Raw genomic sequence first — 19610 nt, 5'->3', positions numbered from 1 at the left:
AGTCATACAATAATTCTATGTTTAACTTTTTGAGGTATTATCAAATTGGATATTAGAAATAGAAGTTCTGAGGCAGATTCTGTTAAGGAGAGGAGCTTCAAAATATCTTAAGACAATAACAATATTTCACAACTATTACCCTCTGTAACAGGTAGATAATTAGTTAAGGCTTGAGATATCTCATTTTTATCTCAAAAAGCCCCTTTATTTCCTATGCCCACCATCAGAATGACTTCTTAATAAAAGCAGTGGCTTGGCATCCTCACTGCACAGGGAAGAATCCAAGCAGAGCCCTCCCGAGGCTCCAGGTGTGGGTGCCGTGCTAGCCTCTTCACAGGCAGACAGCTCTGCGTGACTCAGTGGGCTCTTACCTGAGAGAGAGTTGCATCTGCACATGCTTTCCTGGCGTCCTGGGAAGCAAGGACAGTGAGAAATTAGCAACCTTTCAGATACATTCAATCTTAGGTCCACACATACCAAAGTTTCAAAGAGAGCTTTCCTAAGCTGTTAGGAGCGAAAGCAGAATGTGAAAGAATGGCGGAGTCTCCTTGCATCTCAACACCCCATGGTCTACTGCCATCTGTGGACTGTCCAGGCCACGCTGAACAGAGAACCAGTAGTACCCAAATCTGTCTGAGATCTGCAGCACAATACTCCTGGGGCCCCACAGCTGTGGCCTGCACCAAGGAGACCACACTGCAAGCTGGGGCAGCACCCACACACCCAGGACCTGGTGCTGCCTGTGCCCTCACTGCTGCCCTCACTGCTGCACAGGCCGGCACGCATGTCTTGCTCTTTTTACAAAGTCCATCTAGGGTCAGAAAGGCTGTGGCCCAAAGAAAAGTCTATTAACTCAGTAAACTACCACAAGAACAAAAAACCAAACACCGCATATTCTCACTCATAGGTGGGAACTGAACAATGAGAACACATGGACACAGGAAGGGGAACTCACACTCTGGGGACTGTTGTGGGGTGGGGGAGGGGGGAGGGATAGCTTTAGGAGATATACCTAATGCTAAATGATGAGTTAATGGGTGCAGCACACCAGCATGGCACATGTATACATATGTAACTAACCTGCACATTGTACACATGTACCCTAAAACTTAAAGTATAATAATAATAAAATAAAATAAAATAAAAATAAAAATAAAAAAGAAAAAGTCTATTAAAAAAAAAAAAGTCTAAAAAAGACCAGATATCCAGCCCAAAAAAACTTTTCTTCAGATTGCATTAACTAAGTACTTTGTTTTCAAGAGAAACAATCATTAATTCTAAATTCTATGGAGGGCGCAGTCTCACATTTGTATTCCTAGCACTTTGGGAAGCTGAGGCAGGAGGATCTCTTGAGCCCAGGAGTTCAAGACCAGCCTGGGCAACAAAGTGAGACCTTGTCTCTACTAAAAATAAAAATTAAAAATTTAAGGAAAATAGGCTGGGTGCAGTGGCTCACACCTATAATCCCAGCACTTTGGGAGGCCAAGGTGGGTGGATCACCTGAGGTCAGGAGTTCGAGACCAGCCTGGCCAACATGGTGAAACCCCATCTCTACTAAAAATACAAAAATTAGCTGGGTGTGGTGGCACATGCCTGTAATTCCAGCTACTCAGGACGCTGAGGCAGGAGAATCGCTTGAACCTGGGAGGCAGAGGTTGCAGGGAGCCGAGACCGTGCCACTGCACTCCAGTCTGGGAAACAGAGTAAGACTCCATCTCAAAAAAACAAAAATAATAATAAAATAAAATAAAGGAAAACAAAGAAAAATAAATAAATTCTATGGAAAACGAGCAAGGGACCTGGAGCCAGACAATCAGATGTACATGAGCCTCTCTGGCTGTTCTCGTTTCTCATCTACAAATGACCTGTGGATGCGGGTAGGCACTGTGAAGGGATCCACCAATGCTAACTCAAGTGTCTTCATTACTAAGGGATCAAAGTTACTAGAAAATAGACCTGGAAATCTCAAAAGAGAACGTACATTTAGAAATAGAAAGGAAGGTAACATAAAGGAAAATAAGACAATGGCTAACAGGTTTAAAATTTGAGTGTTGGTATGATTTTTTTTTTTTTAATCACAACAATTTCTTTCTTTTTTTTTTTGAGACAGAGTCTCACTCTGTCTTGCCCAGGCGGGAGTGCTGTGTCGCGATTTCAGCTGACCGCAGCCTCCACCTCCCAGGTTCAAGTGATTCTTCCTGTCTCAGCCTCTTGAGTAGCTGGGACCACAGCCGTGTGCCACCACACCGGCTAATTTAGTATTTTTAGTAGAGATGAGGTTTCACCATATTGGCCAGGCTGGTCTAGAACTCCTGACCTCAGGTGATCCGCTCACCTCAGCCTCCCAAAGTGCTGGGATTACAGGCGTGAGCCACCCCGCCCGGCCTCTTTTTTTTTATTTTTTAAACTATGTATTTACTTATTTTTATGACAGGATCTGGCTCTGTTGCCCAGCCTGGAGTGCAGTGATGTCATCACAGCTCACTGCAGCCTCGACCTCCTGGGACCAGGTGACCCTCCCACCTCAGCCTCCTGAATAGCTGGGACTACAAGCATGCATCACTATGCCCGGCTAATTTTTTTTTTTGTAGAGATGGGGATCTTGTCATGTTGCCTGTGGCTGGTCTTGAACTCCTGGGCTCAAATGATCCTTCCTCCTTGGCCTCCCAAAGTGTTGGGATTATAGGGGAGAGCTACCACACCCAGCTGACACTTTCTAGTAAGAAAAATGTGTTTATATGCTGTCATCTGACCACCCACTTTCAAAATGGCAAATGGCATGTGCAGCCCTTACAGGCGTGCATCCAAGTGCCCCACATGGGGGGAGGTGGAGGACGAGTTCCCAGCAGTTCAGGCTTTTGGGGCAAACTGCTCACTGCAAATGATTTCTACTTTAGGAAGCTTGTGGGAATATTATATACTGATAATATGGAAATATATTGGTCAGGCGCAGTGGCTCATGCCTGTAATCCCAACATTTTAGGGGGCTGAGGTGGGTGGATCACCTGAGGTCAGGAGTTCAAGACAAGCCTGGCCAACATGGTGAAACCCCATCCCTACTAAAAATACAAAAATTAACCAGGCATGGTGGCCGGCACCTGTAATCGTAACTATTCGGGGAGGCTGAGGCAGGAGAATCGCTTGAACCCGGGAGGCGGAGGTTGCAGTGAGCTGAGATCACACCACTGCACTCCAGCCCGGGCGACAGAGTGAGACTCTGTTTCAAAAAAAAAAAAAAAAAAAAAAAGGAAATATACTGAGATTATTATAAATATACTAAATTTATACATTCCAAATTCATCTTTAATTAAGCTCTTTATTGGTCATTCGGCTTATAATTAAGACACACCCAAAAAAATCGAGTATTTCTATGCAAGCAGTAACATTTGGAGTAAGGGGGATGAAGAATACTTAGAGCAGCAAGTCTTTTTGTCAATGAATTTTACCTGGCAAGTACTGAGTTTAATATTTGTTTTTGAATACTATTTTTGTTGATGTTATAGCCTTTGATTTTAAAACATCATAAAAAAATTTAAAATGGAGAAAATAAAACATGAGATTTAAGCAACTTCCCCCGGTTAGTGTCCAGTGACTAAAATGAGTTTCTTAAGGTACAGTGTAACAGACTGTGGCGATACCACTGTTAAACAGAAGGAAAAACTATTGTAAAAACAAAACACAGATAACGTCAATTCGATCTTTATTTTAGCCAATAACCAGCTTATTTAACTGAGTGCAGCACTTTGCAGAACAGACACCTTCAACTTTTAAAACTGTAGAAGAAGTCTTTTAATGGAAACAAGCTGTATAACTGCTTAACAAAGAATAAAGTCTTCAAGTTCTTTCAGATTAATTTCCAGTTTAATGGACTCCTGTAGATACATATTATGATGTCCACTTAAACCAGAGATGAACATATCCAAGCCATTAATCAGTTGATTTCTCATCCTTTTTGGATTTGTCAAATGACACAGTAACACACTTACTTTGAGGTTTCATCCTAAATTAAAGCCTGGGCCCTGCTCAGCGTGGAGTCGCTGAACGTTTTGGACCGGGCATCCATTGCAGCTGCCTCTCACACGAATGGACCCTGCTCCCTTGCACTGGCTGGCATGCTGCTCCAGAACACATCTACGCCTGCGCATCCTGTGGAGCTTTTCTTACTCCATCAGCTACTCTGTGTATTTTAAGGCACACCATGTTTTAATCAGAATCCCTTTTGAGAGCCTGTGTTTCCTCAATAATAATCAAAAGGAGCATGCAAGATCCTTTAAGGGTCTTTTGGCTGAAAAACAAATCTAAGAAAGAAAACAGCCCCTTTTAGAATCATCTACAATTTCTTGTTTGATTCACTATGCTCTGCATTCTTTAACAAGCGTGTATTCCTTGGGCAATCAGGAAAAAATGTTCTACATTTTAAAAATAAGTCTTCCTTTCCCATTTGGGGTAAAAGGACTTCAACAGCTTTTGCTGTCCCTGTCTCGCGCAAAGGAACTAACACAGCGCAGTTCCTGGTACTTCGGAGACAAAGCAGCTAGGCGCCTCTCCTAGTGAACGTCCTGCTATGGGGGCCATGACCTGCATGTGGCTTCTGCGCACAGCAAACGGAACCAGGAGACTTGGGACAAAAACGGTGTCAAATATCTCAATTAAAATGTATTAATTACATATTGCATAATAATATTTTAGATATACTGTCTTAGATAAAATTTGTTGGGCCAGGCGTGGTGGTTCACACCTGCCAGCACTTTGGGAGGCTGAGGCGGGAAGATCCCTTGAGCCCAGGAGTTCGAGACCAGCCTGGCCAACATGGTGGACTCTGTCTCTACAAAAATGAAAAAAATCAGCCAGGTGTGGCAGCATGCTCCTGTAGTCCCAGCTACTTGGGAGGCTGCAGTGAGCTGTGATCGCACCACTGCTCTCCAGCTTGGATGACTGACAGAGACCCTGTCTCAAAACACACACAAAAAAACGAAAAAAACCTTGTTAGGGTTAATTCCACCTGTTTCTTTTCATTCTTTTTCAAGAGACAGGGCCTTCCTACTTTACAAAGGCTGGTCTCAAGCTTCTGGGCTCATGCAATCCTCCTGCCTTGGCGTCCCAAAGTACTGGGATTAACAGCATGAGCCACGGTGCCTGGCCGTCTCTCTTTTTACTTTTTTTTTTTTTTTTTTGAGACGGAGTCTCGCTCTGTCTCCCAGGCTGGAGTGTGCAGTGGCGCCATCTCGCCTCACTGCAAGCTCTGCCTCCCAGGTTCACGCCATTCCCTGCCTCAGCCTCCCAAGTAGTTGGGACTACAGGCGCCCGCCACCACCACACCTGGCTAATTTTTTTTGTATTTTTTTTTTTCAGTAGAGACGGGGTTTGATCGTGTTAGTTAGCCAGGATGGTATCGATCTCCGGACCTCGTGATCCACATGCCTTAGCCTCCCAAAGTGCTGGGATTACAGGCGTGAGCCACCGCGCCCAACCTCTTTTTACATTTTTTATGTGGCAACAAGAGCATGTGGGGAATGTCACGTGACATTTGTGCCAGCCCAAGAGGGAGCCCCCTGTGCAAGAAGGCCCTGGGGAATTCACAACGTGACAGGGTCCAAACCTTGGGAGGAAATGCAACAGTTCCTTTTGGCCTTAATTTTTAAATTTGGGTGTCTTTCACCTGTGCCATACAAGCTCTTTCCATCTGCTATGAATAGATCCAAGTCCACTATTTGTGAACAACTTATAGCTGCCAGAAAAACAAAATTTCTTCAAATATGCCAAATCACACTACTATTTAAGACATTTTCAGGGTAAACTTTAAAATTCTGATTTCTAGGCCGGGCGTGGTGGCTCACGCCTGTAATCCCGGCACTTTGAGAGGCCGAGGTGGGCAGATCACGAGGTCAGGAGATCGAGACCATCCTAGCTAACAGGGTGAAACCCCATTTTTACTAAAAGTACAAAAAATTAGCTGGGTGTGGTGGCGGGCGCCTATAGTCCCAGCAACTCGGGAGGCCAAGGCAGGAGAATGGTGTGAACCCAGGAGGAGGAGCTTGCAGTGAGCTGAGATCGCGCCACTGCACTCCAGCCTGGGGAACAGGGCAAGACTGTCTCCAAAAAAAAAAAAAATCTGACTTCTATAAGAAGAAATACAGTCTCAAAAGCAGGTGGTAAACAGCTGAGAGTGTTTTGAACCCCCCCAAAACCCAATTAGATTATTATTAAACAACAACAGTTTGCTTTTCTTTTTTACTTGCCAAAAACCACGCTGACTTAAAATGAACAGCAGAAGCTTAAGTCAGGCAAAATTTGAATACCTTTTGGTTTTATTTAAATAGATATTTCAGAGAATAATTTTATATCAAACTAAATATTTCAGAATACATTTGATTAATTCTCGGGGAGGGGATATGTTAAACAAGTCTGATCGGAGCAAACTATTAAATCTAAGTCTTCCCTATTAACCTATGTAAGATCTTTTAAATGTTAAGATTTGAAATTCTTACAGTAGAGGATATTTTGTTTTCTCTTTGGCTGTAAATCTCAGAGAATTCCATTATTTTTTCTCAAGTTCAGGAGCAAGCTGCCTAAAATTATGTTGGTGTTTCTTTCTCCAAATCCTGGTGGGCTTTCTAAACATGTAATTGGCCGTTTAAAAGGAAATATTAGGCTTCATCCTTGCACTGGAGTCAGAAAAATAAACTGTTGTTTTTTATTTTATTTTACTGTATTTTGAGAAGGTGTCACTTTGTCACCTAGGCTGCAGTGCAGTGGTGTGATCACAGCTCACTATACAGCCTCAACCTCCTGGGCTCAAGTGATCCTCCTGAGTAGCTCGGACTACAGGCGCGCACCACCATACCCAGCTTATAAACTGTTATTTAGATATGTACTGAATGTCATCAGCTTCCTGTACAGTGACACTCTGAAGAACAGCTAAAGCTTGACAGAGCAAACAAGAGTAAGAGAAAGCTCTTACATCAAATGGACAAAACCTAAAAACATACTGAAGACGTGGTTTTTCCTGAGAAGTCTGCCTCTTTTTCTCTTACTCTTCACATCAGCAGTTTCAGAAAGGAAACACATACTTGCATTAAATGTTTCTCTATAAAATATTTACTAGAAGTACTGCTTCACAAAAGTAGCAGCAGCAGAATGAATTCCATTTAGACCTACTGCTCCTCCCTTTTCAGAAAGTTATGAGGCAAGAGAATTGCTTGAACCCAGGAGGCAGAGGTTGCAGTGAGACGAGATTGCACCACTGCACTCCAGCCTGGGCACAACAGAGTGAAACTCTCTCTCAAAAAATCTGCAATTTAACATCCTGTATCAGTCACAGACTGGAACTTAATGTTTTAGAATTCTGTGAAAGGTATTCTTTTTACAGTGCAGTTTATTTACACACAGTTGCTTTTATCTTCAATTTTTTTTTATTTTTCAGGGTCTCGCTCTGACGCCTAGGTTGGAGTGCAGTGGTACAATCTCGGCTCACTGGATCCTCTGCCTCCCGGGTTCAAGGGATTCTCTGACCTTAGCCTCCTGAGTAGCTGGGAATACAGGCACACACCACCACACCCAGCTAATTTTTATATTTTTTGTAGAGATGGGGTTTCACTATGTTGCCCTGGCTGGTCTCGAACTCCCGACCTCAGGTGATCCACCCGCCTCGGCCTCCCAAACTGCTGGGATTCCAGGCGTGAGCCCCCCACACCCGGCCTCTATCTTGGATTTAGATATATCTGCTCCATCTAGCAGTCTATCAGAAGCTGTAGATTCCAATCATCACCGCTAGGGAAGATCTTTCAAAATTAGGAAAAAATACATCAGATATATCTGAAATACTTTTTTTATTGTTGTTAATACTCTTACTTTTAAGCAAGTTTTCTGCTGTCAATAGTCCCAATATTCAGGGGAGGGAGGTAGATATATCACAGTCTGATCAGTGGCCCAGGGTATCACAAATTTTCAAGGTTATGATAAAGAATGCAAAAGACACTTATAAATTCTACAGAGACATCTGGTGTATATTCAAATAACAAATTGTATACAGAAAGCAAAATCCCGAAAACAATGTACTAGGCTAAGTATCTAGATCTATAATTAGTACATCCTGGGCCAACTAAGATTCAATTTCAATATAAAACATAGAACAAGTCATCCTGTAAACCATTTTTCCTAAAACGAGTAACATCTAACCTGAAACTCAAATGATTAATAAAACCAAGCACACACAACTACATACTCGAATCTGGTTCTTAAGTTGCTCGGCCTCCTGCCGTAACTGGTCAAGCTCACTCATCTTCCGATCTTAGTGCTCTTCAATGCCACCTTCAAGAATGTGAGATCTGAAACAGAAAGACAAGCACAATCAATAAACAACTGTTGGATAATTTAATTAAGCAGGTGAGAAAAGTAAACTGAAAGTTTAAGGCGGGCATGGTGGCTCAAGCCTGTAATCCCAGCACTTTGGGAGGCTGAGGCAGGCAGATCACGAGGTCAGGAGATCGAGACCATCCTGGTTAACACGGTCAAACCCCTTCTCTACTAAAAATACAAAAAAATTAGCCAGACGTGGTGGCGGGCACCTGTAGTCCCAGCTACTTGGGAGGCTGAGGCAGGAGAATGGCGTGAACCCAGGAGGCGGAGCTTGCAGTAAGCCGAGATGGCGCCACTGCACTCAAGCCTGGGCTTCAGAGCAAGACTCCGTCTCAGAAAAAAAAAAAAAAGGAAATTCTGAGAACTATGGTCTCATTACAAATCAGAGAACTTTTCTTCAGCATTCATCAGAACTTATAAAATGCCTAAGTAGGGCCAGGTAAATAAAATATAATTATGATTATTTACTGGCTTTGCATAATATTACAATGTCTAAAATACTACTCAACATATGCTGGTGGGTTATAAAAAGAAAAATCTGTTAAGCATTTTTCATAAAAAAATCTAGGTCTCCCTATAAATCCAAGAACATAAGACTGACATTTAGGCCAGGTGTGGTGGCTCATGCCTGTAATCCCAACAATTTGGGAGGCCAAGGCGGGTGGATCACTTGAGGTCAGGAGTTCAAGACCAGCCTGGCCAACATGGTGAAACCCGGTCTCTATTAAAAACACAAAAATTAGCTGGGCATGTTGGCGCACGCCTGTAATCCCAACTACTTGGGAGGCTGAGGTAGAAGAATCATTTGAACCTGGGAGGCAGAGGTTGCAGTGAGCCAAAATCACGCCACTGCATTCCGGCCTGGGTGAGAGAGCGAGACTCCATCTCAAAATAAAAAAAATAAAACCTGACACTTAGGATAGCTATCGCATCAAAATAAAAAAAATAAAACCTGACACTTAGGATAGCTATCGCATGAAGACCTAGGGGAAGTTACTTCAGGGAATGGGGGTGAGTGGCAACTTGGCAACCAAGAATCTCAAAGCCACCTCATCTCAGTAACCATGAACCGCTACTGGTCAAAAGCTGTCAGGATGCTTGCACAGCAATCCTAAGAGCGCAAAGGGTGTGTCCAGCAGTTTTTTGGCTCAGGGGCAACCCACTCTCCCACCCAAGTGAGCCCTGGGATCCCAGCAGGCTCAGAAACAACACCTTGATCCTTACAGGTGCCGGCTAAATTAGGCTCAGTACAAGCCGCCCTGCCTTCTCACCCTACTCACGTTAGACAATATTCCCGAAATCAGAGTAAAAACTAAATCACCTTGTTAAACAAGAGACTTATTTTCCCAAGAGAACGTCATAAAAGGAGGCTGCATTTCTGACCAAGATCTTGGCTGTTAATGTATGACTGAAGATCTTGGCTGTTAAGTATGACTGAAGTATAACAAAGCTGAGGACACAGTTGCTAATGTCTTTAATCCCTTACAATTAGCTCTCACATGCAAGTACGGCTTATGCAAGCACTTCAATTTCCTACATAAATTACACAGAGGATCAATTTTACCATTATAACTTTTGTGTAAAAGTCAAAAGGCTAATACAATATACATCAAAATCTAACTGATAGCAGTTATTTTCTCGAGATTAAAACCCATCTGTGGGAAACTATCCGATGACCTAAGAAGCTCAGCTGTCATAATTTCCAGTCTAAACTTTCCTAGTGTGCCTAAAGGAATTCGAATGACCTACAGTATAGATACTTGATGTCTACGGTCCACAGAACCAGAAAGGCCTGCAAGGCATGCCCCGTAACATGAGCACGCAGACCAGGCGTCCTGCTGCCACTGCTCTCTGGGGAGGTAGGGTGCACGGCAACACAGTATCAGAAAGATTTCTGACCAAATAGTTGTTTCTAAAGGCATTATTTGAAACGGATGTTTTAATCATGAGGAAAGTTTCACTAAGGAAAAATACCTCAGGCCTCCCTGCACACATGGAGCATCACTGGAATTAGGTATGGACAAGGTCACACCTCAAGGGCAGTTTATTCTTAAGGGATAAGGCTGGTTAATTCTTTCCCTGGTTTTCACATGTAAATCCTAAGGACTGCAATTTGTGAATGTTGGATGTGTGAGACAGTAAGAGTGCCAGGACAAGATGAGAAGCGTCTCAAATGGAAGCTGTCTGGATGCCTTGTGCTTTGCATTCTTTCTGCATGCCCTGACGCTACTCACTTGTATTTCACACATGATCAAATCATATTATGCACACAATTTTACAGAGTTGGGGGTAGTTTTATTTCACCAGCACCCCCCACGCGTAATAGAGAATTGTTCTTTGTAAAGCTACTTTAATCCTTCCAAAATCAACATGAAGAAAACAAGTTAATGTTATGAAGTACCCCAAATTAAACTGTTTTAGTTAACACACACAGTTTCTAATCATTTAAACACTAAAAAGTAAAGCTAATTTTTATAGTATGGGACTAAAAACAACAAACTCCTGGGATCTCAGGAAAGACAAACGCATGTTCTGAGATGCTTCAAAAATGATGTTCCGGCTGGGGGCGGTGGCTGACACCTGTAATGCCAACACTTTGGGAGGCTGCGGACGACAGATCACCCGAGGTCAGGAGTTTGAGACCAGCGTGGTTAACATGGCGAAACCCCATCTCTACTAAAAATACAAAAATTAGCCAGGCGTGGTGGTACGTGCCTGTAGTCCCAGCTACTCGGGAGGCTGAGGCAGGAGAATCGCTTGAACCTGGGAGATGGAGGTTGCAGTGAGCCGAGATCGCACCACTGCACTCCAGCCTGAGCAACAACAGCGAAACTCTGTCTCAAAAAAAAAAAGAGATGTTTCCTGTGGCTGGAGGGTGGTGGGTGGGGGTGTAAAGGCCCAAATTCCATCATTAGGTGGGATAACTCCTGAAATCTTACATACTGCTTTTAATTAGATGTTCTTTTCACATATTATACAAGAACATGCACACAACAATCACCCAGCTGTATTGCTTGAGACTAGAGAAACAAATCTACGAAAAATCTAAGTATCTTTAAAATGAGCTCGATATAACTTAGTGACCTCACAAAATTTCAGTAGTAATGCCAAAACTTGCTAACTTTCATCTTTAGTAACACGCAAAGAGAAAAAAACCAGACGGACTTCTTTTTCATAGTTAATAGCAGAAATTATTATAGCACTCTCCTGTGCCAACATTTGAGTTTCAATTAAGAGACTCAAAACCTACGTTTGTCAATTTTTTTTAAAAAAGGCGTATTCCTGGCTGGGCATGTGGCCAATAATCCCAACACTTTAGGAGGCCAAGTCGGGAGGACGGCTTGAACCCAGCAGTTTGCGACCAGCCTGGGCAATATGGCAAAACGCTGTGTACACACACACACAAATTCTTATTAGCAATAAAAATAAATTTCCTGGTAAGACCCTCTTCAGTCCACACATACAAGTGATAAGAGAAATCTATTGTCAGGCATTTCAATTTTTTTTTTTTTAATTACATTCTCTAGTCTCCAGGATAAAGATATATTTTCTTTTCTTTTCTTTTTTGAGACGGAGTTTCACTCTTATCGCCCAGGCTGGAGTGCAATGAAGCAATCTCTGCTCACTACAACCTCTGCCTCCTAGGTTCAAGTGATCCTTTTGCCTCAGCCTCCCGACTAGCTGGAATTACAGGCGCATGCTACCACGCTTGGCTAGTTTTTGTATTTCTAGTAGAGACGGGGTTTCACCACGTTGGCCAGGCTGGTAAGGAACTCCTGACCTCAGGTGATCCGCCTGCCTCGGCCTCCCAAATGCCGGGATTACAGGGATAAGCCATCATGCCCGGCCTAAAAATGTATTTTCTAAAATCAAATTTAAAAAATTTTTTGGAGATAAACTCAATGATCAGTACCATCTTTTTGTTATGTGGACACACACCACAGACACCCTGTGCAGCAGTTCAGGCACAGCAGTGAACTGGCTGATGGGATGAGGCAGGAGAGATGAGAAAACGTGACCATCACATTCCGCATGGGCTGCAAGGGCACCAGGTGCCAGGAAGAGCGAACTTAAGGGAAGCAAACAACCTTCTGGTTCCCATCAACAGCCTTCCCAGTGGCTCTCAGTTCATCTTTATCGTGAAGACAGAGAACGAAACAAGAACGAACAGTGTACAAAGCATGATGCTTTTGTGTGTACAAAAAGGACAAACACCAATGCCAGGGGCAAGCCATCTTTTTTCTTTTTTTTTTTTGAGATGGAGTTTTGCCCTTGTTGCTGAGGCTAGAGTGCAGTGGCACAGTGCTGGCTCATTGCAACCTCCGCCTCCCAAGTTCAAGCGATTCTTTTGCCTCAGCCTCCTGAGTAGCTGGGACTACAGGCACATGCCACCACACCCGGCTAATTTTTTGTATTTTTAGTAGAGACAGGGTTTTATCATGTTGGCCAGGCTGGTCTTGAACTCCTGACCTCAGGTGATCCGCCCACCTTGGCCTCCCAAAGTGCTGGGATTACAGGTGTGAGCCACTGCGCCCGGCCCACCATCTTTTTTCTAGACACACCAGATGTTAATGGCGTTGTTTCTGGAGAAAGAGAAACAGGTTAGCAGCTTTTATTCTTCTCATTATTCTTCAAACATAGTTTGCTTACTAACCCCCCCTACACACCAACACAAGCACACAAAGTTAACAGAGGCTAATCTGGGGTCCTAGAACAAAGAAAAATTTTTTTCTTTATACTTTTCAGTTTCAATAAAATAAGTTAATATTACTTTTTTTTTTTTTTTTTTTGAGATGGAGTCTCGCTCTGTCGCCCAGGCTGGAGTGCAGTGGCGCGATCTCAGCTCACTGCAAGCTCCGCCTCCTGGGTTCACGCCACTCTCCTGCCTCAGCCTCTCCGAGTAGCTGGGACTACAGGCGCCCGCCACCAAGCCCAGCTAATTTTTTATATTTTTAGTAGAGACGGAGTTTCACCGTGGTCTCGATCTCCTGACCTCGTGATCCGCCCGCCTCGGCCTCCCAAAGTGCTGGGATTACAAGAGTGAGCCACCGCGCCCAGCCTTAATGTTACATTTTTAAAAAAAATATCTGTGAGGGTCTCACACTGTTGCCCGGGGTGGAGTGAGTGGCATGATCATAGCTCACTGCAGTTCAAGCCATCCTTCTACCTTAGCCTCCAGAGTAGCCAGGACTACAAGCAGACTCCACTCATCACACCCAGCTATTTTTGAAATTTTTGGTAGAGACGAGGCCTTGCTATGTTGCCCGGACTGGTCTCAAACTTTTGGCTTCAAGTGATCCTCCTGCCTAGGCCTCCCAAAGCGCCAGACTCTAATCTAATGCGTGAGCCACCACACCCAGCCTAAAGTTAACTTTTTAAAGTTACTTGATGCAGCCAGGTGCAATGGCTCAAGCCTATAATCCCAGCACTTTGAGAGGCTGAGGTAGGTGGATCACCTGAGGTTAGGAGTTCAAGACCAGCCTGACCAACATGGTGAAACTCTGTTTCTACTAAAAAATACAAAAATTAGCCAGGTGTGGTGATGCGTGCCTGTAATCCCAGATACTCAGGAGGCTGAGGTGGGAGAACGGCTTGAACCTGGGAGGCGGAGGCTGCAGTGAGCGGAGATAATGCCACTGCACTCCAGCCTGGGTGACAGAATGAGGCTCCATCTCAAAAAAAAAGTTACTTGATACAATTAGCTGGGTATGGTGGAACGTGCCTGTAGTCCTACCTACTTGGGAGGCTGAGGTGGGAGGATCGCTTGAACCCAGGAGTTCAAGGCTGCAGTGAGCTATGATAGCACCACTGCACTCCAATCTGGGCAACAGAGCAAGATCCTGTCTCTAAATAGTTACTGGAAGAATTGTAACATATTGCTAAGAACAATAATGAAGACAGTAATAATTTGGGAAAACGCTTACTATATACTAAGTGAAAAACAATATAAATTTGCATATAGTTATTTTATTTTATTTGAGACTGAGTCTAGCTCTGAGGCCCAGGCTGGAGTGCAATGGCGTGATCTTGGCTCACTGCAACCTCCACCTCCTGAGTTCAAGCGATTCTCCTTCCTCAGCTTCCCAAGTAGCTAGGATTACAGGCATGCACCACCACACCTGGCTAATTTTTGTATTTTTAGTAGAGACAGGGTTTCGCCATGTTGGCCAGGCTGGTCTTGAACTCCTGACCTCAAGTGATCTGCCTGCCTTGGCCTCCCAAAGTGCTGGGATTACACACACCCATTCGCATGTAGTAATTTTAGTTGCTTTATTATAATTAAAATAGGTCTGGGCGCGGTGGCTCATGCCTATAGTCCCAGGACTTTGGGAGGCTGAGGCTGGCAGATGGCTTGAGCCCAGGAGTTCAAGACCAGGCTGGGCAACAACATGGCAAAAACCTGGTCTCTACTAAAAATGCAAAAATTAGCTGGCGCAGTGGCACACGCCTGTAGTCCCAGCTACTTGGGAGGCTGAAGTGGGAGAATCCACCTAAGCCCGGGAAATTGAGGCTACAGTGAGCCGTGACTGCTCCACTACACTCTAGCCTGGGCAAATGGAGTGAGACCTTGTCTCAAAAAAAAAAAAAAAAAACAAAAAAGAAAAATATACTCACTTTAAAGAAAGATAGTTAAAAAGACTAATAGCATTTTTATTATAATTATTAGTCATGTTTTTCTACTAAACAATATTGATGCAGCTTCCTTTGAAAATTAAAAAATAAATGTAAATTTTAAAAGTCTTACTTACATTTAATTGCTTTTGCTTTTCTCTTCACTTTCCTTAGTCCCCCCAAACCTTCTAGAACACCCACCATCAGGTTTACCTGGCCTGGGCTCCTCTCCTCCAGTGCCAATGTCACGGCTAAGCTCTGGCTGTGCTGACTCCAAGAACTTGCCCGTCTAATCCACTAAGACAGGGTCTGCTGAGGTCTCATGTCTGTTCTTCCTGATGACCCATATCTGCCATTGGCTTTCATTTAGAATTTCAGTTTTGGAAATCCTTTTCAGAGAGATTTAAATAACTTAAAAGCAAGTAGGTGAAGGGATCTGCCCCTACTTTAGAACAACATCTTTGTGAGTCAAGTGTTAGCATGATTTTTAAAGTCAGAATATTTCATATTTGCAATGCAATGTGCTCCGTGTAGTGCCTCTACCCTTCATGGCAATGCAGCAGCCCAGGCCTCTCATCCAGACCCCTGAGAGTCGAGGAGGGGCACCTCAGCGGTGCCCTCAGGACCCCATATTACACAGCCACCAATAATGACATTCAGGCTGCAAGTTTGCCAATGACAAAATAGGGTACAGATATTGAAAAATAATTTCAAGTTCTGGTTCTGCAACATACAAAGAATAATGTTTTCACTAAATTGTTTCTTACTTTCATCTGCTTAATTCAAAATGGGAATGGTGTTATCTATATCACAGAGCTAAAATGAAAATTAAATCAGACAACCAATCTGAAAGTGTTCTGTCAGTCTTACAGTGATTAAACTATGACGTGTACCTTTGACTAACAATCTCAAGGACAACAAGCACCATGGTCACCAAAGTGCACACATGTGGTCCCACCACCAAGCAGCAACAGGGCAGTCCTGAGTCACCTGGTCGCCAGCCAGCCGCACACCCCTGAGCCTCCTGTGCAGCACTGGATGGCTGCATCTCTGGATGGTTTGGACAACTTCCAAAGTCCAAACGGGCCCCAGTGAGGCCCCAGTGTCTTACACAGGGGCAGGAAATTTGCTAACTTGACCAACCACGCAAGGATCATAGCTCACCTTCAAGATGAAGCAGCATTTTGAGAGAGAGGAGTTTGCATGAGGAATTTAAACCAATTTCACTCACTTTTCCATTTTTCTTTCATTCCCAAGTCCAGGTCAATCTCCAAAATTAAGACTGTGGGAATTCAAAGGGCAACGCAAAGTCCTCAGGCCCTGCTTCCCTTACGCACCGCTCCTAACAATACTGTGAGGAATAAGGGGAGCAGGGCACCACTGCAACTGATAAAGGACACGACCAGTAACGCAGCTGCAGAGCAACGCATGCGCAGACCCTCCCTCCAACACGACAGGCACTGTAGAGCCTCAGCATGGTGCTGAGCAGCATGAACCAGGCTGGATTCTAGTTTGCGGGAGACAGATGACTAACAGGTAAACCACGTGGAGTTAGAGGCTGGGAGCGTACACAGGCACTGAACGGGTGAAGTGTGCCAGAGTGGGCAGGGACGATGCTGCTTTGCATGGCTGTTAGACATGACCTTGCTAATGGGCCAACATTTGAGCAGCAGGCAGATGGGCAAAAATAACACAACTGTTCTTGTTTGAGGTGCTATTTTTTGCAATGGTAACAATTTTTAAAATCTTACCTTTAGGATTTTGCCTGTGCCTATAAAGTAATCTTAATAAAAAAGTGAATGTGACCAAAGCTCTAGAACTAGAAGACAGGGAAACATGTTCAATGACCCCACAGAGGCAACAGTGCTACACAATGGCCTGGGAAACACTCCAGGACAGACATTAGTCTGTCTTTAACAAATAAACTTCAAGGGAAAAAGGAGAGAAAGCAAACAATGGAGGGAGGATTTCTGGACTAAGTGAAGAGACTCCCTAGAATCATCTCCTTCATGTCCCAGTCACAAGTGAGCTCACTCACCCACCGGACGCTGGCAACTGGGGGAAGGGCAGGAACTATGGTGTGCGGTCACAAAGCCCTCAGAAGGCGATTCTCCAGGGAGGGGTCTAACAGCCAGGGGTGAGCCAGTGAGGCACAGCTGCTAAGGGCTTACCTCTGACCCCTGGAACTCTGAAATCCCAGGAAGTGGGTACTGACTCTCTCAAAGCCTTATTATTTCTCATGCATCACAAAAAACATCTGATCTCCCATTCTGCTCTCCCTTTTCTAACCCTGTTAGCCTATGGCCTCTTTTTGCTTTTAGGGCGGAGCACAAAATCTAGCACATACTAGGACAATTGGAAATCATTCAATAGATACACATCTTCAAACATGTTGAGGCCAAACAGGAAGTCCCACTTTGATCATTTCAAAACCAAACTTTATATGTAACTGATGGAGTCTCATGAAATGAATGGCATCCATCCAGAAGACAGATCTAACAGGGAAAGGTGGTGAGAAACTGACAATCATGCAGCGCACACAACAGAGGCGGCTAAACTCCAGGCACCCTTTTTTTTTGAGATGGAGTCTCGCTCTGTCGCCCAGGCTGGAGTGCAATGGCGCGATCTTGGCTCACTGCAACCTCTGCCTACCGGGTTCACGCCATTCTCCTGCCTCAGCCTCCCGAGTAGCCGGGACTACAGACGCCCGCCACTATGCCCTGCTAATTTTTTATATTTTTATTAGAGACGGGGTTTCACAGTGTTAGCCAGGATGGTCTTGATCTCCTGACTTCATGATCCGCCCGCCGCGGCCTCCCAAAGTGCTGGGATTACAGGCGTGAGCCACTGCACTCAGCCTCCGAGCACCTTTTATAAGGGGCCTGGAAATCCTCAGGGTTGGGGAAAGACTGCTGTGTGCCATGCCATCTGCACTGCAGTATATAAAAATAATCTTTGTTTTTACATTTACTACTGCAAACTACAATGAATACTATTTGCTTTCCCAACAGCAAATGGGCAGTGAGGGTTAGAATTCTGTTCCTAGAAAAATTTCTGTGTTTTTATTGGCATTTGCAGGTCCAGCCCACTTAAGCAGGACCAATGATGTCTGACAGCCCTGGCTGGAAGCAGAGTGACGCTTCATGGCAGGAAAAGTTGGAAGCCCCAGGTTCTAACCCAGACTTTATCTCTTCTCACCAGGTGGCCTCCAGTAGGTTTTCTAACTTCTCTCTGCCTATATTTTTTTGTCTGAAAGTGGGGACAGTAATAGTCCCCACAGCTCACGCTATGACAATTCCATTAGAATCCATGCAAGCTCCCTAGAATCATGACTGACACAGTAAATGCTTACTAAATATGACTTGCTATGAAAGCAGGTATAAAACTGTTGCCCTGAAAAAATTTTAAGTAATGGCCAGAAAACTACCTCCTGCCTCACCTGCCACACTTTCCATCCAGTCAGTGAAGTAGGCCCTTTTGCAGAAATCAAAAATATGGGTAGCAGTGGCAACCAGTGTACCAGTGGAGTTAATCAGACAGATGGGGTACTTTGCAATCTGTGCATGTTGTTACATGGACAAGTCTTTATGAGAACATCTGCCTTCACTTCTCTTGGGCAGACTCCTAGGAGTGGAATGGCTGGATCATACTACAGGTGTGTGCTGAACATTCCAAGAAAATGCCAGGCCAGGTGCAGTGACTCATGACTATAATCTGAGCACTTTCCGAGGCAAGGCAGGAGGATCACTTGAGCCCAGGAATTGAAGACTAGCCTGGGCAACATACTGAGACCCCGTCTTACAAGAATTAAAAAAAGAAAAAAAAAAAAAAAAGCCAGGTGTGGTAGTGCATGCCTACAGTCCCAACTACTTAGGAAGCTGAGGCCAGAGGATCACTTGAGCCCAGGAGGTCATGGATGCAGCGAGCTATGATCACACCATTGTACTCCAGCCTAAGAGACAGTGTGAGACCCTATTTCAAAAAAACAAAAAACAAACTCATAAAACAAACAAAAAAACCCAACTCTTTTCAAAATGGTTATGCTGGGTCACATTCCCAACATCCTATAAGCAATGTGGAGAGTCCCAGCTCCTCACACCCCAACAACGTTGGGTATCACAGCCATTTGAATGGGGGCTTTGGCTGTGGTTTTAATCTGCATCTCACTGATGGCTAAACTTCTGAGGTACTTAATTGCTGTCTATACATTTTCTGGTAAAGTGTCTGTTCAAGTCACTTGCCTCTTTTTTATTGGGTTACCTGTTTTCTTAATATTGCTTTTTGTTTTTTTTTTGACACAGGGTCTCGCTCTGTTGTCCAGGCTGGAGTACAGTGGTGTGATCGTGACTCACTGTAGCCTCAACATCCCGGGCTCAAGTGATCCTCCCACCTCAGCCTCCCAAGTAGCTGGTATTACAGACACACAACACGATGCCTGGCTAAATTTTTTTTTTTGGAGACAGTCTCGCTTTATCACCCAGGCTGGAGTGCAGTTGCACAACCTGGACTCACTGCAACCGCCACCTCCCAGGTTCAAGTGATTCTCGTGCCTCAGTCTCCCAAGTGGCCGGGATTATAGGCATAAGCCACTACACCTAGCTAATTTTTGTATTTTTAGTAGAGATGGGGTTTCCCCATGT

General features: G+C 44.2%; 1 protein-coding gene across 1 annotated transcript in view; it reads right to left on the bottom strand.

Annotated features, from left to right (window-relative positions):
* The window catches only part of GNB1 (G protein subunit beta 1), a gene marked incomplete at its 5' end in the record, with an annotated part of 107946 nt that overhangs the window by 32495 nt on the left and 55841 nt on the right, over positions 1-19610 (bottom strand). Inside the window, 2 exon segments of the mRNA NM_001133192.1 lie at positions 372-410; positions 8225-8327. Coding sequence (NP_001126664.1) covers positions 372-410; positions 8225-8281 — 96 coding nt within the window.

Source organism: Pongo abelii, chromosome 1, assembly GCF_028885655.2.
Source record: "Pongo abelii isolate AG06213 chromosome 1, NHGRI_mPonAbe1-v2.0_pri, whole genome shotgun sequence".
NCBI lineage: Eukaryota > Metazoa > Chordata > Mammalia > Primates > Hominidae > Pongo > Pongo abelii.
Note: the sequence above shows the minus strand (reverse complement) of the source record. Positions and strands in the feature narration are given on the sequence as shown.